This window comes from Mirounga leonina, unplaced genomic scaffold (genome assembly GCF_011800145.1).
Source record: "Mirounga leonina isolate KUSES-001 unplaced genomic scaffold, KU_Mleo_1.0 Mir_115, whole genome shotgun sequence".
Classification (NCBI taxonomy): Eukaryota; Metazoa; Chordata; class Mammalia; order Carnivora; family Phocidae; genus Mirounga; species Mirounga leonina.
Window position 1 is genome coordinate 24761304 of NW_023270268.1, and position 22572 is coordinate 24783875.

A 22572-nucleotide genomic window follows, 5' to 3' on the forward strand; every position below is an offset into this window, starting at 1 on the left:
TGGTTAAGCGACTGCCTTCGGCCCAGGTCATGATCCTGGAGTCCCTGGATCGAGTCCCGCATCGGGCTTCCTGCTCAGCGGGGAGCCTGCTTCTCCCTCTAACCCTCCCCCCTTTCATGTACTCTCTCTCTCAAATAAATAAATAAATCTTTAAAAAAAAAAGAGAGAGAGATATCAACGAATTGTAGTGTATGGACATTTCTTGGATCTTGAACAAACTGAAAAAAATTAGGGAAATTTGCACATTGCCTGGATATTTGATTTAATTAATGGATTATTTTATTAGTAGTGTTAGAATGGTTATGTTACATGGTTATGTTTTTAGAGTCCTTTTAGAGATACATACTACAATATTTATAGATGTGACATCTCAGATTTGTTTCAAAATGCAGAATTGAGGGAGGAATATATATGAGACAAGAACTGAAATGGCAGTGAAATTGGGTGATGGATCTGTTGAGTCTGCTACTGTCTATTCTTTAGAAATGTTTGAATTTTCCATAAAGAAAGTTTTTTTTTTTTTAAGTCTTATAATGAAAACTATAATGCCTATGAATTTTGGGTTATTACAAGATGCAGAACAAAACTCAGACCCCAGAGTTTTATGTCTCTCGGTATTAATTTGCAATATGTAAAATTTGTCTGATTATAAGTTCCTTCATACATCTTGAGAGAGGAACTGCTGTATTTTAAATACCGATCAGTTAGGTTAGAACTGAAATACTACTTTTTTTTCCCATCAAGAAAAATCTTAGAGTCTTTTGGAGAGCCCTCATCTTTCCAGGTCCCTGGTTTGGGGTGCCCCTCTTCCCCATGGCAAGACACCTGGCTTCTGACACCATGCTGGGAGGGCCAGAGCCCTGCTGGGTTGACCCTCGGACCTTGCTGAGCTTCCAAGACCCTCCTGACAGGTCAAGAATTGGGCGGAGGGGGCGCCTGGGTGGCTCAGTCATTAAGCGTCTGCCTTCGGCTCAGGTCATGATCCCAGGGTCCTGGGATCGAGTCCCACATTGGGCTCCCTGTTCGGCGGGAAGCCTGCTTCTCCCTCTCCCACTCCCCCTGCTTGTGTCCCCTCTCTCTCTGTCTCTCTCTCTCTGTCAAATAAATAAATAAAATCATTAAAAAAAAAAAAAAAAGAATTGGGCCGGAGGTTGGGACAGGCACGGAGGTGTGGGGGGATTCCCTGTGCCCACCCCACCCCAACCCTCAGTATGAGTTCTGCAGGGGAATGGCGTACTGTGGACCTCAGGTTGGAGTGGGGCTAGTGCCCCAAGGCGTCCTGAAGACTTCTCAGGTGGAGGGTGAGTGGGGAGCTGGGGTGGAGAGCAACTCCAAGGGGGCCTCCCCCTAGCCCTGCACTGCCCCACCTGGGACTGTGAAGCTGGAAAGGGAGAAACTGGAGCAAACCCCCAAGGAATCCTGGGACGTCAAAGCTCTGCAGAAAGACCTGGAACAATTGGCCAAGCTTTTGGAGCAGAAGAGGATCACCCTGGAATATACTCAGGCAGATGTGGGACTCACCTGGGGGCTTCTCTTTGGGAAGGTGTTTAGCCAAATGACCATCTGTCATTTTGAGGCTCTGCAGCTCAGTTTCAGTAATGTGTAAGCTGCGGCCCCTGCTGCCCAAGTGGGTATAGGAAGCTGACAACAGTGAAAATCGTCAGGAGATAAGCAAAACGGAGATCCTTGTGCAGGCCTGAAAGAGAAAGCAAATGAGTCTGGAGAAGCCAGCGAGAGACAACCAGGAGGACCTGGGCCTGCAGTGCCTGAAACCTGCCATGTAGCCAGTCAGCCACGTTGCCCAGCAGCTCGGCCTCAAGGATGTGGTCCGAGTGTGGTTCTGCACTGGTTGCCAGAAGGACAAATGATCAAGCAGTGACTATTTGCAAGGAGAGGATTTTGAGTCCCCTTTCTCAGGGGCACCAGTGTACTTTACTCTGGCACCAGGGCTCCCTTTTCGTACCCCAGGCTATAGAGACCCTCTCTTCACTCATTCCCTTCCCCTGATGGTGAGGCCTTTCCCTCTGTGTCTGTCACCACTCTGGGATCTCCTATGCATTCAAACCGAGGTGCCTTCCCTTCCCAGGAATGGGGGGCAGAGAGAGGGGGAGGCCTAGGGAAAGAGAACCTGAGGTTTGTACAAGGACTCTGTAATTAAGTTCTTTATTCACTGAGAACAGATTTGGGAACACAAAGGGTGTGGGGGCAGGGAGTTTGGGGGGAAGGTACAGTTCAAGGATGCTCTTGTTTTTAATTCCCACATCACTCATCACTTTGTTCTTAAATAAAGAAGTCTAGGATACAGTAAATAAATAAATAGAAGAAAAAGAAAATCTAAACTGTATTGTCTAAATTTCATCATAGAGTACTTTAATATTAGTTTCTCTTCGGTTTTTATCTATGTCAGAGTTTCAGTCTCACTCATTTACCATTTTCATCTTCTGGCCAAATGCAGAAATTACTTCTCTTGGAGTTCCATTTTCTGATAATAACAAAATTTATCTTCAGGCCCATTTGGTGTGAATTTTGTTCCCTTTTATTTGCCTATCAAATATTTGGTTTGAATTAATCATAAACTTAACACAGTTTTAACTCAAGTTTTTTTCTCTACCTCATCTTTACAGAAGTTACTACCATTTCTTTCTTTTTAATGAAACTGTGGAGTCACTATTGATTTTCAAAATCTTAATTGTTGAAGCCAGCTTGGGTCTGTATTCTGTGATTTTCATTATTGTTTCAAAAGTAAATATGCCCCATGGTGTTCAAATTACTTTACCTGTCCTGAAGCAGCACCAGATGGCATGGGGTAAAAAAAAAAAAAACAACATAGATGTGTAATGGACGGCAGGGAAGCTATTTTGAAACTTAAAATGTATCATTAAAAACTGATTATTACTGGGGGGCCTGGGGGGCTCAGTCAGTTGAGCATCCAACTCTTGGTTTCAACTTAGGTCGTGATCTCGGTGTCATGGGATTGGGCCCCAGGTCAGGCCCCTCATGGGGCTCTGCGCTCGGCATGGACTCTCCTTGTCCCTCTCCCTCTGCTCCTCCCCCTTTCCCTCCCACCTCTTTCTCAAGTAGGTAAATAAACAAAATCTTCTTTAAAAACCCAAACTGATTATTACTATTCCTAGAAAAACTACTCACTGTACTTTTCTCCCTTATTTCTGATTCCTATACATGGTACGTCTTCTGGTTTGAAGCCTAACAATAAAACAATCAAGTATTTATTGTGGGAAATATGTTATTTTTCAGGTGTATTCATCAACCTTATGACCTAGGTACCTCTTGGTAGCTCTGAACTCATGGAATTTTACCTAAATGTGTATGTCTGACTGACTGACATTGATGAGTGAAGCAGTTGGAGAGTATTGCTGCCCTAACTACCCAGCTATGTGGGGGCAGGTGTTCATCTCTGTGCTTCAGAATCCTTACCTGTGACGTTCTGACTTAGACTGGATAATCTCCAAAGACTTCTTCAGCTTAAAACTCTGAGTGTAAATTCTTTTTCCAACTTCTTAAATAGCATAAACTTTTATATCTTTTAAAAAACTTTTCTGTATCTTTCTACCTTACTCATTTGATGCTATGAAACCATCAGAATGTAGAGAGCAAGTCATACTTTTCTAAAAAAGAGTGTATCATGAAACTTCATAAATTGGCACTTTAGGGTTGTAGAGTTGTAGATAGTGTGCTATTGCGTAGATATGCTGTGTCTGCCTAATACACATTTTTAGTTGATTGGGTATTTGCTAAAAGTGGGTAATTTAAATTATCTACCTGTAATTTAATTCTTGTAGCTCTCTTGTTTTTAATCTTGCAAGTGGTTAGTATGCATTTAAATGAAACTATGAATTGGTATGTAATATAATTTACATTTTTAGTAGTTAGGTATTAAACTCTTACTATATAGTTCATGGGTATTTGTTACAAAGTGGATGTTGCAGTTTTTAGTACTTTCTTGCATAATCAGTTCAGATTGCATCAGCTACACAAAATTTGGTTGTGCCGGTGTGCATGGAAAATTTCCAAAGAATAGTTAATGGAGGGGATGTGCAAAATCAATTAAGTCATGTGATCTATATTATGGGGTAGGAAGCCTACTTAAAGACATGGCTAGGATGGTAACTAGACTTGTGGTGATCATTTTGCAGTGTATACAAATATCGTATCATCATGTTTTACACCTGAAACTAATATAATGTATGTCAATTATACCTCAATTAAAAAAAAAAGACAAGGCTAGGTTTAAGTCATCTAATGAGCAAGAAGGAGAAACAAGAGGAGAAGCAAGAATCCTTCTCAGAAGGATTAATCTATTTTTACCTTAGTGACTAAGTTTTCCCAAGAAATTTCTCTAGCAATTTAACTACTTACCTGCTTTCATCCTGATTACTTTAGTTTGGGATATTTGACTTTCTAAGGGCTTTATCAACTTTCTGTTGTCTCAGAGAAGTCATTTAAAAAGTGGTTTTGTTTCTTTTCCTACTTCAGTGCATTTGACATCTTTCTGGAACACTTTTGGCTTCTATGATATAATATTCTTGCTCTGAATCTACTTCCAGGTTAATTTTCTCTTCTTTAAGAGCTAAGGTCACTTATGCCTAGTCACACTCCCTTGCCTGAATAGAGACTGTCGGGAGGGGTCATCCAATTAAGATTCATGCAGAGATGTGAGGTCATCATGCTCAGATCCATGGGTTGTTTATTACTGGCATCCAAAAAAGAGGTCTCCTTTCTGCTGGGGACCAAACCAAATATATGTGTTTGGGGACAATTGCACATCCAAGGGAATTTCAAGCAAAAGTCACATGAACAGATGAAGATAAAACAGGCTTTATTATAAAAATTAGGACCAGAAATGAGATGCTTCACAAACCACTAGCATAGTTAACCCAGGAACCCAGCCTGGACTGGGAAGAAAGTTATAACTCTCATAGGGAGCCAGAGAAGGATCAGAATGAAGCATAAAACAGCTAAAGTCTCTAGAACAAGGCAGTTAGCCATTACAATATGAAGTAAAATAGCCATTTTTGCTCTTTAAAATACTCATTAAGGAGTATTTTTCTGTTTTGATAATGCCCTGTCCTTCCATGCTTTAGGTACTCTTCCTCTTAAACCTCTCTCATATCCACTTATTTTCTAGTTCCAAAGCCACCTAATTCACTTCTTTATCCCCTAAAGTACCAATACTCAAAGACTAATAATGACCTCTGTTCCTACACATTTACTGCTTGCCAGGCCCTGTTCTTGGTGCTTTAACATGGTCTCATCTTTTTTTTTTTTTTTTTAAGAATTTATGTATTTATTTGAGAGAGAGAGAGCATGAGCAGGAGCAGAGGGAGAAGCAGGCTCCCCACTGAGCAGGGAGCCGGACGTGGGACTCAATCCCAGGACCCTGAGATCATGACCTGAGCCGAAAGCAGACGCTTAACCGACTGAGCCACCCGGGTGCCCCTAACATGATCACATCTTGTTCACAAGATCAGTATTATTATCTCCACTTAATAGATGAGGCAGTTAAGCAATCACTTACTCAAGATTATATAGCTAGTAATTATGCAACATGAATTTGAACGCAGGCTTTCTTAGGTTTGTGATTTTTTTCCACTTCACTTCATTATAATGCCCTCTTGTTCCTTCCTGTAATCTCTCCTCTTTCAAGGCTTATTCCCACTTAGAATTACTTAAATATTATTTTCTTTGTTACTTACCTATTCAAAAATGTAGAATCACTTGGTTATTTTTTCTTCATTTGTAGATTCAGCAATTCAGAGCTATTTCCAGACCTGCCCCACCTTTCCTCCTGTGTCGTCATCCTGCTCTCAAGTGGCAGTACTTCATGGAAGAACGTTCCTTTCTCATTACTGATTGCCGTACTGTGCTGTACACCTGGAGTACTCATTACCTTCTGTGCCTTCATCTTTCCTTCTAATTTGGTTATCTTTACCACTGACATTCCATCTTCCTCCTCTCCTAAAAATTCTTGTTCAAACCTTTGTGATTGAACCTATTTGACTGTTAACTTCTAGGTGACATTCCTTCTTCCCTTATGTATTCATTGTGTATTAGATTGCTGTGTATTTGGATTGTTACGATTGTATATTGTTTCATTAGAAACAACTACGTAGGGGCACCTGAGTGGCTTAGTCAGTTAAGCGTCTGCCTTCAGCTCGGGTCATGATCTCAGGGTCCAGGGATCGAGCCCCACGTCGAGCTCCCTGCTCAGCGGGGAGCCTGCTTCTCCTTCTCCCTCTGCCATTTCCCCCCTTGTGCTCTCTGGCTCTATCTCCTCTGTCAAATAAATAAATCTTTAAAAAAATTAAAAAAAAAAAACTATGTAAGCTTCTTTCAAGTGGATACTGTGCCCTTTTTCTATTTCACATTACCTCAAAGCACCTGGTAGAATTTTTGATCCAGAGATCATTTAAGCAATACTGACTAACTTGTTCCGTTTGAAGTCTACATTTTAATCAGACAAAACTAACAGTGTGGTCATGTATAATAATTTAAGTCCTGGTACTGGCATTAAAAAAATGATAATGATTTCTTCGAAAAGCTGGTGCATCCAAAATTACATTCTAGCCCTAAAACCAAATGGGCTAAAACAAAGTAATCCTGAACCCTAATTATATAGGCTATGATTCATTTTGCTTAAGAACTGTGGTATTGGGGCGCCCGGGTGGCTCAGTTGGTTAAGCAACTGCCTGCAACTCAGGTCATGATCCTGGAGTCCCGGGATCGAGTCCCACATCGGGCTCCCTGCTCGGCAGGGAGTCTGCTTCTCCCTCTGACCCTCCCCCCTCTCATGTGCTTGCTCTCTCTTCCTTTCTCTCAAATAAATAAATAAAATCTTGAAAAAAAAAAAAAAACTGTGGTATCCACCATGTGAGGACTTTAAGCATGTGGAGACATTTAAAATATTTAGGTGTTGAAAGGTATCATTTCCCTCTGTGATAGAATAATTCCCTTTTCTCACCCTTTTTCCTTAACCTATTAGTCCCACCAATGGCATAAGCTAGCTGCATGGCAAATACACACTTGTACTAATACCTAAAGTAGCCTTTGGCACTTCTTAAACATGAGAGATTGAGGGTAATTCTTGGAATTCTGCTAGTCAGTTTTAATCCTGTGTTTTCTTTCTTTAGGTTTCCTGAAATGCAGTTTTTCCAACAAGAAAATGTGAGAAAAATTCTTACAGATGTTCTTTTCTGTTATGCTAGAGAAAACGAGCAGTTGCTTTATAAACAGGTAATGAAAATATCGTACAGGTGGCATCCATTGACTCAAAATTTTCTATACAGCTTGACAAATGATAGAGCAATAATGTAGCCTTTATTGTATCCAAAGTTGTATCATAATAGTAAAGCAATCAAAGAGCTGCTTGTCAGCTGCATGGTGAGAAAAGTAAGCTCATTGAAGCACATATGCTTCTTCCTTATTATAAGACATTCCACCAAATTGTCTTCTATAAGGCGTTCAATCTTTTCTTTCAACTTTTGGGAGTTTGTTTATAAACAGCATCGTTGAAGCCAATCTAGTAATAAAACTTTTCGGAGTTGTATGTATAAATGTTTCTAAATACGGCATTTTGAAATATGTGACATGCCATGTAAAAAATAATCAGGTGTCCTTCTACTCTTTAAGATTTACTGGTAATATAACTTCAAAAGTTCCTCTAAATTTTTTGAAATTTATGATATTCTTTGTTATCCAGATATTCATCCCATTACTAAAGGAAAGAAGATGAAGATTGCTGGATTATGTTTTGCTCTCATTGAAATGTAAATTATTTATTTAATATATAAAGAAGATCTAAGTTTCTATTTAAGCTTATGGTGTTCCAATAAAAATACAAAAGTTGGATATTTTTATGTATTTCTCAAAATGTATAGTAAGTGGGAATTCAAACCAAATTAATAAATTCTCTGACAATCAAAGGTTACGATGTATGTCCAACCAGTAACCACCTAACTTCAATGTAATATACAGAAAACACCTGTATGGCTAGAGCAATGTAGATTTTTTTTTTTTAAGTTTATTTATTTAAGTAATCTGTACACCCAGCATGGGGCTCGAACTCAACCCCAGGATCAAGAGTCACACCCCTTCTGACTGAGCCACCCAGGTCCTCCTTAGAACAATGTATTTAATTTGAAATATACTTGATCAGTTTAAAGATAATATACCACTGATGAATCACTGAACTCTACCTCTGAAACTAATAATATACTATATGTTAATTAATTGAATTTAAATAAAATAAAAAAAATAAAGATAATAAACCAAGTCATATTCCAGTTGTCCTAAATAACATATTTGTTATTATATACATAAAATACCCAAGGGAACTAATTTTATCTTACTTTCAGTATTACTAATACGCCTTCATATTAATTACATGGTGATAATCACCTTTTAGAATGGAAGATGGAAAAAATATATCCCATTCATAATGGCAACCAAAACTTTAAAATGTCTTAAAATAAGCATAACAATATAGGTGCAAAAACTATGTGAAGAAAACTATAAATGTTCTTGAAGGATGTAAAGCAAGAGTTAAATAAACAGAAAAGTGATAGTATGTAGATGGGAAGGCATTAAATATAAATTTTACTTCTTCCCAAATTAATATATAAATGTATTATCATTCCAGTGATAATCTAAGAGAGAGATGCACTTTTTAAAAACTGGACATGGTCATTTTAAATTTGGTGCCAAAAAGCTTTACCGTAATTTTAATGGAGAGAATACAGCTTAGTGGTTAAGAGAACTGGGTCTAGTCCTAAATCTGTTATTTAAATATCATCTCAAACATTTACTAGCTACATAATCCTAGACAATTTACTTAAATTTTCTAAATCTTAGTTTTATTGGCAGTAAGATGAAGGCAATAATAGTACTGACTTTGTAGAATTAAAAACACATAGTGATCACTAAGGGTTCTTGTTGGTATTTATGGTGGTTATTACTATTATTATCATTATTAAATATGTTAGAGTTGCTACAGAATGTAGTGGAAAGGGAGAATGGCAAAGGGAGATATGAAAACTTCTGTAAGTAGTCTGTGATCAAGCTAGTATGACATTAGTGTGGGAATCAACATAGATCAGTGGAACAAACTAAGAACAGGTCCAGTTATATATAAATTCTTAATATGATAAGATAGGATATTTTCATTTAATGGGAAAAGGATATTGATTTGCCATGTTTGACTTTCCATCTAGAAAAAAGATTAAAGTATACCTTTATTGGAGAATAAACTCCAGGTGGCATAAAGATATAAATATGAAAACTAAAATTTTTAAGATTTATTTATTAGAGAGAGAGAGCATGAGAGGGGGGAAGGGCAGAGGGAGAAGGAGACTGCCCGCCAAGCAAGGAGCCCGATGTGGGACTCGATCCCGGGACTCCAGGATTATGACCTGAGCCGAAGGCAGTCGCTTAACCAACTGAGCCACCCAGGCGCCCGAAAACTAAAATTTTTAAATGAAATACTGGAAAAAATTTAGGAGAGTTTTTTATAATTTCAGGGTTGGAAAGACCTTTCCAAGCAAGATAGGCTCTCCAGAAGTCAGATACAAAGTTCAAAGACCAAAACAAACCGAAAAGGAGACTGGGAGAAAATAAGTATCAGTGTAGGACTTTTGGAAGCAAATAACAGAAAATCCCATTCAGAATGACTTAAACTCGAAGGAGGTTATTAACACACTTTGCAAGAAGTCTAGGGGCAAAATGGTTCTGCAGCATTAGTTAGTTCAGTAGTTCAGACTCCTTTCTGTTTTTCTCTTCTCTCCTCATTGTGTTGGCTTCTGTCATCAAGCTTATCTCTTCATTGTGCCCTTTCTTCTTCTCAATATTTGAAAATACCTCACAGTAAAAGATTTGATGATAGCAAACCAAGTCAGAATAAAATTATCCCAAGTTATACATTTGTTTCCCATTTTTCTTTAGAGAAAGAAAAAAGTCGATTAAGGAAGTGTTATAATAATGGAAACAGGAACAAAAACATGATAACTGCAGTCAAACATTTGTGATGTATGTGGGCCACTGCATTTCTAAGGAAGACTAGACAAGAATAGGGAAGGTCAGATTCTTGATAGTTTAGACAAAGTCAATCAACTACTGTATAAGAAAGTATCATTAATTTACTCTTGGGAGTCCCTTAATAAGACTTAATTACTCCCTCTACATGTTTAAAATCCTATAGATTATTTACATAGAAATAATACCTTGCTAAAGAAGGACTGAATATTTAGCCAGATCAAATTTAAGAAAAAAACCTTGAGTTTCATCACAAGCTGTTAAAGCTATTATTTTGTACTAGGTGACACCCCGTTTAACATCGACCATATTGTTAATAGTTATGGGATTTTATTGAATTAATGAGACTGTTATCATGTAGTAGAATGTCTTGCTGAGTTAATTGAAACTGCAGAGATTATATAAATGGTATTAATGAACTTTGACTGCCTGATGCCTCAGCTTTAATAAAGACTGCTTGGTGGGCTAAATGAACACAGGCAGATAAAAGAACAGGTTCAATTTTGTGAGCCTACAGGCTGTTGATGAAGAAAACTTCGTTACCTTTATTTTCAACTGGCATGAGTTTGGAGTGCAGTGACTACTAACGATCCAGCAGGGATAAAGGCTTTAAGCAAGCAGAAATGCTGATGGTATAGATGCAAGCAAAATACACATTTTGGGAACCAATAACTATACTAGCAATCTATTATGTTTTATTTTGCTTTGTCGTATTTACAGCATATTGAATTTATGATCATTCTTTCTAAATAGTTCTCCTTTAAAGATGTTTGTACATTTGCCACTTGTAATTATTAATCAGGTTTTACTAGTCTAGCATTAAGAGTAAAACTAACAATCTCTTCCAAGTCTGAGAAAATATCTCTAGTTTAGTTGGAAGTCAACAATGAATTTGTAAAAGGTTGTCTTAATGATATTCAGGGGACTCTTAATTTCCATTACACAAAGAGCACCCTTATTTATTGGTTTGAAATATGATTTGTTATTCTATTTCATTTTTCATATTGTAGTTCAACATTTACCAACATATTGCTATATGGAGAGGTAGATATTTAATCACAGTGAGTACCTTCTATGTGCTGAGCCTGTAGTAGGAGCTGGATTTTTCTATCAACACATAGACATCACTTACCACAGTTTCTAATTGTATAGTCACTTCTCTGCTCATTTTATTATCGTGTATCTTGCTCTCTAGACTGCAAGCTCCATAATGGTAAGAAACTTGCCACTTCATTCACTTTTGTGTTCTCAACATTATCATAGATAGTTAATAATTTTTGACATATGAACTTGAAGACAAACTTTACATGAGCAAGTGGAGAATCTGGAGAGAACAGTATCGCAGAAACTAGAGGGAAGAGAAAATTTAAAGAAGGTGGGAAGGTGCATTTAGGCAAGTACTCATTAAACCAGCCATTGGTTAGAAAATACCTTGAGGGGGAAAAGACCCAATCAGAAGATCACCACCACCATCAGCAACAACAAAAACCTAGTAAAAAACTTAACAGTTTACAAACTTCTGGGTTGGAAAATCTGTTGTTCTTTAAAATATCTTCTTCAAGTTGATTTTAATGCAATGCCAGTAAAATTGCAATATTTTGTTTAGCATTTTATTTAAATGATACTGAAGTTTACCTTCTAATTAAATTAAAACAGGCAAAATAACTTTTAGAAAAAGAAAAGAAAATATGGCAGAATAAAATGTTTTACAGCTCAAGTCATTAAAATAGTAAAGTTCTTGTTAAGAATGTACAAACCAATGGAATACCGGTAAAAGCCGAGAAAAAACGAACACTAATGATTCAGTGTATGGTAAAGACAGCATCTCAAAACTCTTGGGAGAAGATGGGTTATTCAATAATTAGTTGAACTCTTTTGCAGAAAAAAATACAGATTTATTCTTCAGGACAAAACTAAATACCCGATTGGTAAAGAATTCAAGCTGTAATAAAGAAAAGTATGTACTCATCTAATCTCCATATAAGGAAAGCCTTTTCAGGCATGAAAACAAAACAAGAAGCCATGAAGGATGATGTATTGATTTAATAGTTTTAAAGTATAGAGATTCACGATGACATAAGATACCACTATTAAAAGACAAATGATAGGGGCTCCTAGGTGACTCAGTTGGTTGAGCATCTGCCTTTGGCTCAGGTCATGATCCCAGGGTCCTGGGATCGAGCTCCTCATCGGGCTCCCTGCTCAGCGGGGAGCCTGCTTCTCCCTCTGCTGCTCCCCTGCTTGTGCTTTCTCTCTCTCTCTGTCAAATAAATAAAATATTTTTTTAAAAAAAGACAAATGATAAACGTGGGGAAGTGTAACAAAAATGACTACAGGTTAATATCCTGAATTGGTGAAGAACTGTAACAAATTATCAGGAAAAAGGAAACACTTCATTAGGAGAAAATGGGCAATTCATTAAATAATAATGGCCAATAAAATTTTTGTGTCAGTCTCACTAGCATTTCAATAGGGTAAAACAACCATTTGACTATGAAGTTTTATAAGATTTTTTTTTAAGATTTTATTTATTTATTTGACAGAGAGAGACAGTGACAGAGGGAACACGCTTAATGACTGAGCCACCCAGGCACCCCGAAGTTTTATAGGATTTAAAAACAAAACAAAACACTACAAGTTAAGATGTGTGAAGTGGCAATTTTTATGCCCTAAAGTGAGGGAATTCTTTCTGAAGGGTAGCTTAATTGTATATATCAGAAACTTTAACAAATTTCTTTACTCATTCACCCAGAAATTCTACTTCTAGGGACTTTATCCTAAGGAAATCATAGAAACAGGCAAAAAGATTACAAGATATCTACCATAGTTTTTAATTTTTCTTTCTTTCTTTTGGTCAGTCTGTCCATCCTTCCATTTCTTCCTTCCTTTCTCCTTTTTTTTTTTTTTCTGTAGCTACAGTAATTCTTACATTAAGTAGTTATTACTTTGATGATTAAATTATAGCACGTGGTTTTTGGAATAATTTGAGATTATTCCAGGAGAATAAACACCTCATATGATTTTAAAGCAAACTTAGCACTTAATTCCATTTTTTCTGTGTCTCTACCATGTTCCTCTAAGGGATAGTCAAATAGTTGTCTCAAGGTTTGTTTAGTAAGAAAATGGTTACTTAAAAAGATTGAAGTGGTGTGTGGTAATTTGTCTTAATCACCAGAAAGTTGTTGGTGTGTCATAAATTATTTTGTACAAATGTCAGTAAGTCCTAATTCAAGTCTAGTGATAACTTACAAATAAACTCCGATAGAGTTTACTTTCATATTATTTTGTGATGATCACTAGCTTTTAAGAATGGCATGGTACTTCTAGAATGTACAGAGGGTTATGTGACTGCCCTTCCCATCATGGGAAGTCTCTACTTCCGCCAGTGAAACTCTCTTTTCTTTGCTTCCATATTTTATTTTTATTTCCTATTAAGGTGGTGTTTTGTCTTATATTTTTTTTTTATAAAAGATCATCCAAAGTTATTAAGGAAAAGGAAAATGATAATTTACTTTAAGAGGCAGAAAAGATTGTAATCTATATTTAACTTGCTAAAACATGTTTTCGGATGCTTAAGGGGGAAAAATCTTATAGTTAACAAGGCACATTACTAATGTGGAATACTTTATTCTCCACAATAATGAATAAATAATGAATTTTTATAATATCCTTTTAGAGACACCTTAGTAACCAATATACTTTTTTGTTTCTGTGCCTATTCATGTAATCCACAGGTGAGCACCAATTTAAGGAAAAAGCAAATACAATCGGTGAATTCACTAAATAAATTGAACAGTAACCTTATAGTTGAAGTAGACAGGAAAAAAATTATGGTAGTTTTCAGATTAAACATGTTGAAAATCATACTTTGAAAACTTTGTTTGCTGTTATACCTGCTAAAGATTGTTTCTTTTATTATCCAACATTTCCAGCTAGCTGACTTCAGCTCTTCCTAAATCTACAGACATCCTAATTTTGAGCCATTATATAATGAAAACATTGGATGTAATTTCCTTAGGTCTACAGTTCTTAGTTGCCCTTCTTACTGCAGATCTTTACACTGCAGCTCATGATTATAATTTGCATAAGTGAAATTCATATTTATGAGTACAGATCGTGAAGCAACTGACAGGTGCAAGGTTGTCTACCATGCCAATTTATTGTTTGTTGTGTCATTTAAAAGAGAACTGCTCTCCATGTTTTAAAGAAGAATTTGTGCTATGGTTGAATTGGAATCAAATTCTAAAAGTAAATAAAATCTCATTTTGTAGCTTTTCATTTTATGCATTTCAATGAAATATGTAAATGGTGGTGAGGATCAGTTGAAGAAGCATTTAACTAAGCCTATTCTGTCCACTGGTGGACTCTCAACATCCATCCCCTCTCATTTCTCTTGCTCTTATGTTTCAGGGAATGCATGAGCTGTTAGCGCCTATAGTCTTTATCCTCCACTGTGACCACCAAGCTTTTCTTCATGCCAGTGAGTCTGCCCAACCAAGGCAAGTTTTTATTTGAGCTCTTTCTGTTTTTTCAGCCTTGCTGTAATCATTTTAACCTCAGAATCTTTTACATTGAAGGTACTTTTGTAAATTGTAAACATTTGGTTGTGTTTCATGTGGCTGATTGTTAATTCTACTTAATAGTTGTAGTCCTGGTTCAGCTGTGGTACAAATTTGGAATCATAAATGTCTTTGCAAATCTTAGATCTGTGCCAAAGGAAGATATATAACTAATGGATCAAGTAGAGCAAATTTTTGTTATGATGGCAAAGTGCTAATGATTGGTAATATTCATATATATAATCCTCTCATGACCCATTCTTTCACTATAGGCTGCATGAGAACCTTGTCTGTGAGATCCTTTCTCCCCACCAGGTTTCAGTGAGTTCAGGTCATAAATAGGAAACCAGTACCCCAAAGGACCCCAGTCTGTAAATAAAGAAAAATGACTTGTCATGTTTTTGAGATACATTAATTTATTCTTCACAGCAAGTAACTTTAGTATTTCCTAGCTTCTTTTGAATTTCTCTAATTATACTGAGTCTGTGCATCTGACTAGAGTAACCGTATCTTAATTACCTTTTCTTCAGTTATTCTAAAGTATGGTAAGGGTGAAGTTAGTCTTGGGATCCTGTTTTCATGCCAGTTTTATCTTTTTAAAAGCTGTGTATACAATATACTTCACAGGAAAGTATAGATGTTTGAAAATTGCTTTTAAATAAGTTGGACGTGCTGTTTTAGCAGTTTCAAGCCATTGAAGGTGAAAGCAACACTAAAATAGATTTGAAAGAGGTACTGTCACTAATTAATGGATGTTAAAATATAATAAAAACAGAAGCCACTGAAAGAAAATAATGTTCTGATAGGATATATTTGACTCGTAAGTATTTTGTTTTGTTTTGTTTTGGAAAACAAGTGATAGGTTGTGGAGTAATCAATTTATTCTAGATCAGGCACATTCAAGGAATCTATTGTCACATTTTGTAGTTGTTATTTGGAGTAATTAGATAGTTACTTCATTCTGGCATAGACAAGGCACCTAATTTGATTTTGATCTTTATAGAAAGAAAGGATTTCATTTGTTAATGGAATTGCTTTTTTTATTTAGAAAGGATGATTTTTTTTTCATTTGCACACTATATGAAAGTTGGCTTATGAGTATAGAATAAGGCAACTTCTGCATCCCCTTCAACTAAAAAATGATACATTTTGATTATTTGTATTGCTTTTTTAAGTGAGGAAATGAAAACTCTCTTGAACCCCGAGTATCTGGAACATGATGCCTAGTAAGTACAAAAGTTCTATTATTTTAATTTTTTATGCCATTTCTACTTCAATGAGGGTTTAACATTAGCACTGTATTATTTTCTAATTTTTAGTGCGATGTTCTCACAACTTATGGAAACTGCTGAACCTTGGTTTTCTACTTTTGAGCATGATGGTCAAAAGGCAAGTGTTATAGTACAGATCTTTTCAATATATTTGAGGGAACAAATGATTTCAGTAAGTAGCAACGTCTAATCAGAGAATCAAAGCCATTATTATTACTATAAAAAAACCAAAAATCTAAAAATCTATGGAATAAGATTGAATTGGGGATCTAAACCATATTGCTAATAATATTGGCAGAAATATAAAGGTAAAATTAAAAATTTAATGTAAATAGAAATTTTATTTTATATGTATATTATCCATGCAATAGAACTTCTTACTTGAAAAATTATTATAAATTTTGAATGACAAATAACATTTATCTGCTTGATCTATTGTTACACAAGTGAGTTGCTAGACATTTTGTTACTGAAGCGCCTAGACAAACTGTGTGAAATAGGCTGTCTTATTTTTACTAATACATCACTGTTGAATTTACACATTTAGCTTCAATACCATCATTTATCATTTACTCTCTTTTATTCTTTTTAACTATAATTTTTATTATGTGTTATAACCAATATACCATAACATTGACCTTTAAAGTGTACAATTTAGGGGCGCCTGGGTGGCTCACTCATTAAGCGTCCGCCTTCGGTTCTGGTTGTGATCCTGGGGTCCTGGGATTGAGCCCTGCATCGGGCTCCCTGCTCAGCAGGAAGCCTGCTTCTCCCTCTCCCACTCCCCCTGCTTGTGTTCCTTCTCTCGCTGTCTTTCTCTGTCAAATAAATAAAATCTTTAAAAAAAAAAAGTAAAAAAGTGTACAATTTAGTAGTTTTTAGTATACTGACAAGATTGTGCGAATGTCCCTATTATCTGATTTGAAAATATTTTCATCACCCCAAAAGGAAATCCCATACCCATTAACAGTCACTCTGCATTCCCTCCGTTTCCCAGAGTCTCTGGCATCACTAATGTACTTCCACTTTCTATGAACTTGCCTATTCTGGACATTCCATATAAAATGGAACCGTTTAATATGTGGCCTTCTGTGATTGACTCCTTTCACTTAGCATAATGTTTTTAGTGTTCATTCCTGTTGTAGCATGCATCAGTACTTCACTCCTTTTCATGGCCAAATAATATTTCACCATGTGGATATACTACATTTTGTTTATCCATACATCAGTTGATGGACATTTGGGTTCTTTCACTTTTTGGTTATTAAGAATAATGAGGCTGTGAACATTTGTGTACAAACTTTGTGTCTACATATATTTTCAATGCTCTTGGCATTTCTCTAGGAGTAGAATTGCTGAGTTAACTGACGTCTTAAACAAACATATATGCTAACTTAGAGATCATTATGGTGTTTTCATTGTTATTACACAATATTAGAAGAATATTAGAAAAAATGTCAATTATTCTGGCAAGGGATGTCATTAAGAGTTTTTGGTATATATATATATAATATATATGTATATATATAATATATATATTTTTTCTATATGATTAATTCATTTTATATTGATATAATTGATTGCATTCTGGTTAGAAACCATATATTATTCTGTCACTTTATTCCATCTCTTAAAAAAATGAAATGGATAACTAATGCTTTTTATGCCTTTGGTCTAGATCAGGGCAGACTACTGCCTGCAGGCCAATTTGGCCTGCCATCTGTTTTTATACAGCTTGGGAGTTAAGCATGGCTTTTACATTATTAAATGGCTGAAAAGCTATCAAAAGAAGAATAATATTTTGTGGAATATGAAAATTATATGGAATTCAGATTTCCATGTTCATAAAAAAGTTTTATTGGGAAATAGCCATGTCTGTTTGTTTCCTTACTGTCTATCGCTGCTTGCTCATTACAGTGGCTCATTACAAAGTTGAGTAGTTGCAACACAGACGGTATGACCTATAAAGCCTAAAATATTTACTATCTGGCCTTTACAGAGAAAATTTGCTGATCTTCAGCCTAGGTGATAAATTCTTTCTTTATTAATATATCAACATGTTACATTCTCTAAGGGTTGTTAGAGGTGAAACTTGTAAGCATATTTGATGAACTACCATGTTTTAGAACAATTACTTTATATTTGTTCTTGGCAGGAGATTTAATGAAGTCATAGGCTTATGTGAAAATCAAAATTTTGAGCAGAAAGTATTTGAATACATTTAAATAAAAGCATCATGACCTCTTTATGCAGTGGTCATTTTGTATTTTATAACTGACTCACAGTATCTGCAAAAGTGAATAATAAAAATGTGAGCATTACCACTTTTCAGTTTTACCCATTCATGTTGATATCACTGAATCAAGTTCATGAAAATGGCTAAGACAACACGAAGAAGGATATTTACTCATTGTATCAAGAAAAAACACATAGATGCAACCTCTGAACATTTATGTTACTTGTATATATCAACGAATAATATATTCCTGAAAAGCTTATCTAGTGAATCCCTCTTTCATTGTCCCCTTTTTATTCTATGCCTTGATTCCATCACCTTTTTTAAAAGAAGTTTGAGAAATTAATATACTACTGTCTTTCAGTTCTTCTAGTTCCCTTGACAATTCAGTTCTATCACTGTGCATGTTGCCTCGGCCAGCAGACATACTTTCCATAATGAGACTCTCTTGATGAAGAAAGCAGTGTGTTGCTTTACATAGTGGTGTAGAATTATCTCGCTGAATCCTTGTAACAGTTTGTGGACTGGCACTGACCTGTAGAGCACATTTTGAGTACCACTTAATAAATGGTTTAAAAGATTGCTAGTTTTGTTGGAGCTTGTAGCCATCCCATATGATTATATTTGTTAAATGCAAATAGCATTTTTATGGTGATAAATCTTTAAGATAAGGAATATCTTATATTAACTAAAATTTTCTCTTTTGGTTTCACTGTTAGATAAGCTGTTTACCATTTAAATGATCATGAGCATTACTTGTGAGTTTCTTAAATTTAAGAAATTTTGTTGTAAGTATTCTGAGCACAGGGGAAATCTTTTCAAACTACATATTTAAGTCTGTAGTTCTTAAGCTACACATGAGTCTCTCTTCAGTATTTGATAAATGGACCATATAGGCTGTTGATTTAGTGACAACTCATTCTCTTCAACCTGGAAATTGATTACATTATTTCTTAAGTTAAACCTTTGTTAACAGGTTAATTTAGATCAGTTCTCTCCAAAGCCAGTGATTGTATCTTTATAGAAGTGTGTTTATTCAAGACCCTTAGAAGATGACTAGGTGTAGTGACCTGTTTCCCACGTGGTTGTTAGAAACCCTACCTGACCTCAGTGCCTTCATCCCACACAATATGGTATTCAGCCACACAAGGTTCTTCAGTAAAGAAAAACTACATGATTAAAATAAGCAAAAAGTTGAGTTGTTCATTTTTAAAGGAAAGTTGGCTTCAGCGTAAACAGTATCTCTTGAATGTGAATGGTATCCTAAAATTAACATGAATTCCCCCCCCAATTATTTCAATTTAATATCAGTAGGAAAAAAATTGAGCAAGAATTAAGATTTTTTAAAAATTATAGCATCCTGTCATTTGAAGAGAATACTTGATATTATAAAATCAGAAAATGGTATCTTGGTTGTACTATTTTTATAATAAACTACCACAACATAGAGGTATCTTTTTCTCCTATCTATACAAATTAGCAGAAACTACTTGAGCCATAAAAATCAGTATGGCCTTACATCCCTCAGACCTACAGATGCTGGTGCAGACACTGTAGGAAGTACTAAAGACTATATTTCTTTTTAAGACTTGAAATGATCCTGGCAAGACAGATGGAACCTCTTCCAGGAAGTTTTTCCTAATGTTAACACATGCCCCTCATCTCCTCTTTCTTTCTACCAGCTTGATTAGTCACTGCTCTTTTGTGGATTTCTACATTTTTTTCTGCATAATCTTCCCCTCCAGACTACAAGGGCAAGAGCTTTACCTTCTTTATTTTTTTTTTTTAAAGATTTTGTTTATTTGAGAGAGAGAATGAGAGAGAGAGAGAAAGCATGAGAGGGTCAGAGGGAGAAGCAGACTCCCTGCTGAGCAGGGAGCCTGATTTGGGACTCGATCTCGGGACTCCAGAATCATGACCTGAGCGGAAGGCAGTTGCTTAACCAACTGAGCCACCCAAGTGCCCGAGCTTTACCTTCTTTATTTTGTCCCCATGAATGTGGTGCAGTGATGATAAGATGATGTTCCTTTTAGAGATCTCATGGTTTAGGAACCAAAGAAGTAGAAACAGATACTGTAGAGGTAAAGAAGAAGATGATGAAATAGGACCTGACGCTTGAGCCAAATCTTTATGAACACTGGGGAGCTCCTCTGTAGAAACACTGGGGAGGGGATATTTCAGGTAAAAGAATGGCATCCCCAGGATCTCTGGAAGCACAGTGAGAGTAGAGGCTGACCAGATAATGAAGGCCTTATAGACCTGGCTCAAGAATTTGTCTTTTGTTTTTGTTTTTGTTTTTCCTGAGGAGGGCAACTGGGCGTAATTTAATACCTGTTTTAGATGGATCACCAGGCATTTCGGAAGCTAGATTTAAAAGCAGACTGAATTAAGGGCAGTGAGACCAGTTAGGAGGAAAGAAATGATTAGGACCCCAAATCAGGTTATAGCAGTAGAGCTGTAGGAGAGGAGACATAGTAAGAGTCTCCCGAGTGGTTCTGAGGAGCTAAAATTGGCAAAGTGGGTGTTCTTATTGGAGGATGGGTTAAGGTAGGCATGGGGAAATGATGAACATGTTTTTGAGCAGAAGATGATAGCTCAGTAGTGGGCCTGCTGAATTAGAGACCCTTTTGTAACCTAAGATTCCTTACCAACATATAAATGTATGGGAGAGAACCCAAGAAGGTTCTAGGTTATGAATACAGATTTGGAAGTCTTTGGAAAATGGGCATTGTTGTATGAGTATGATCACTCAGGGAATCACATGCAAGTAGAGAATTAGACTAGGACCAGACCTGTATGAAAAAGCAGCATTTGCAAGGCAGAAACAAAAATTTGAGCTAGAGAAGTAGAGTGAGGGAGTGGCAGGCAGTCATAAGAGAATGATGCTATAAATCTCAAGATTGGAGAGAGGTAGAAATTGAGGACTCAACATAAGAAAGGTTAGACATAGGGACACCTGAGTTTCTCAGTCAGTTAAGCGTCTGCCTTCGGCTCAGGTCATGATCTTGGGGTCCTGGGATGGAGTCACTGGTTGAGCTCCTTGCTCAGCAGGGAGCCTGCTTCTGTCTGCCTGCCACTCCCCCTGCTTGTGCTCAGTCTCTCCCTCTCTCTCTCTCTCTCTCTCTCTCTCTCTCTGACAAGTAAAAAAATAAAATCTTGAAAAAAAAGAAAGGTTAGACATCATATATTAGGGGAAAACATCATACTTGAGAGGGTGGTTGAAGTTTACATGAAAGCATTACAAGCAGAACAGATATATCTTTCTTAATGTGAGATTTGGAAGGGGAAGAAGGAAAGTTGTAGTTGGCCTACATAGATTTTTTTTTTTATTATTATTCAGCTGTACTTTTGATCTGGAGAGTTTAAAAATCTTCCTACTCAGCTATTTAATTTGATCAAAGGACAGTTAGAAAATATCCTCTTTTCTAATACTAGTTTCCTTTATTTCCTAACTTTTTTATAGTTTGGAGAGCTCAAAGTAAAACATTTTTCATTTACTGTTTTTCATGTTTAAGTTTTATGCCACAAGAAATATGTTGTCATCAGAGTATTCCATTTAGGTCCTATGGCTGATTAGACAAACTAACTATAAACAAGTAGACTAGCAGCTACCACTACCTGTAGTGAAAAATTATCTTGAAATACTCCATGTCACCAGAGAAACTGGTCAAGGGAATACAAGTAGGAAATATTTTAGAAGGCATTTCCTGGCCTTTATTTGATGAGCATAATCATCTGTATGATGATCAGCATATGATTCTACATTTAAGCATGTGTCATGAGATGATTAAAGTAGTTATTGGTTCTTATTTTCGCTCCCATTGATAAATACATTGAAGAATGATGTCCATATATTTGTTCATTTCATATTGAAATAACACATGCTCCATTTTTTTCTCTTTTTAGGGGAAAGAAACACTGATGACTCCCATTCCCTTTGCTAGACCACAGGATTTAGGGCCAACAATTGCTATTGTTACTAAAGTCAACCAGATCCAGGATCATCTACTGAAGAAGCATGATATTGAGCTTTATATGCACTTGAACAGACTAGAAATCGCACCACAGATATATGGGTTGTAAGTACTAAAGTTTAAGTTTCAGCTACATCTAATTATGACTTAATGGTGGTTTCTGTATGTCTCAGATCCACAGAGGGAAGACCAGAACTGTTCCAGCTCCATTTCATTTCATATGACTTTTGTGTCTTATGTGCCAGGCTCTGTGTTATTACTTTCACATGCGATATTTCATCCAATACTCACACCAGTCCTGTTAATTGAGTGTTGTACGGGGGGAAGAAACTAAGGCTAACACTGCGTTTAGACATATTAAATAATGAAATCTTAATTTGGATTCAGGAAGGATTGGCTGCATAATCTGCAGAGCCCAGTGCAAAATAAAACTGAATGCCCCTGTAAAAAAAAAAAAAAAAAAAAAAAAATAGCAAGAATTTCAAGAT

General features: G+C 36.2%; 1 protein-coding gene and 1 pseudogene across 8 annotated transcripts in view; both read left to right on the forward strand.

The window, feature by feature from the left end:
- TBC1D5 (TBC1 domain family member 5) overlaps positions 1 to 22572 on the forward strand; it is a 587710-nt gene that overhangs the window by 346938 nt on the left and 218200 nt on the right. For all 8 annotated transcript variants that reach the window (XM_034994045.1, XM_034994022.1, XM_034994072.1 and 5 more), the window contains 5 exons: positions 7149 to 7251; positions 14455 to 14543; positions 15779 to 15829; positions 15923 to 15992; positions 22017 to 22189. In XM_034994045.1, coding sequence (XP_034849936.1) covers positions 7149 to 7251; positions 14455 to 14543; positions 15779 to 15829; positions 15923 to 15992; positions 22017 to 22189 — 486 coding nt within the window. The remainder of the gene's footprint in view (positions 1 to 7148; positions 7252 to 14454; positions 14544 to 15778; positions 15830 to 15922; positions 15993 to 22016; positions 22190 to 22572) is intronic.
- On the forward strand, positions 1599 to 5330 carry LOC118003250 (annotated as a pseudogene).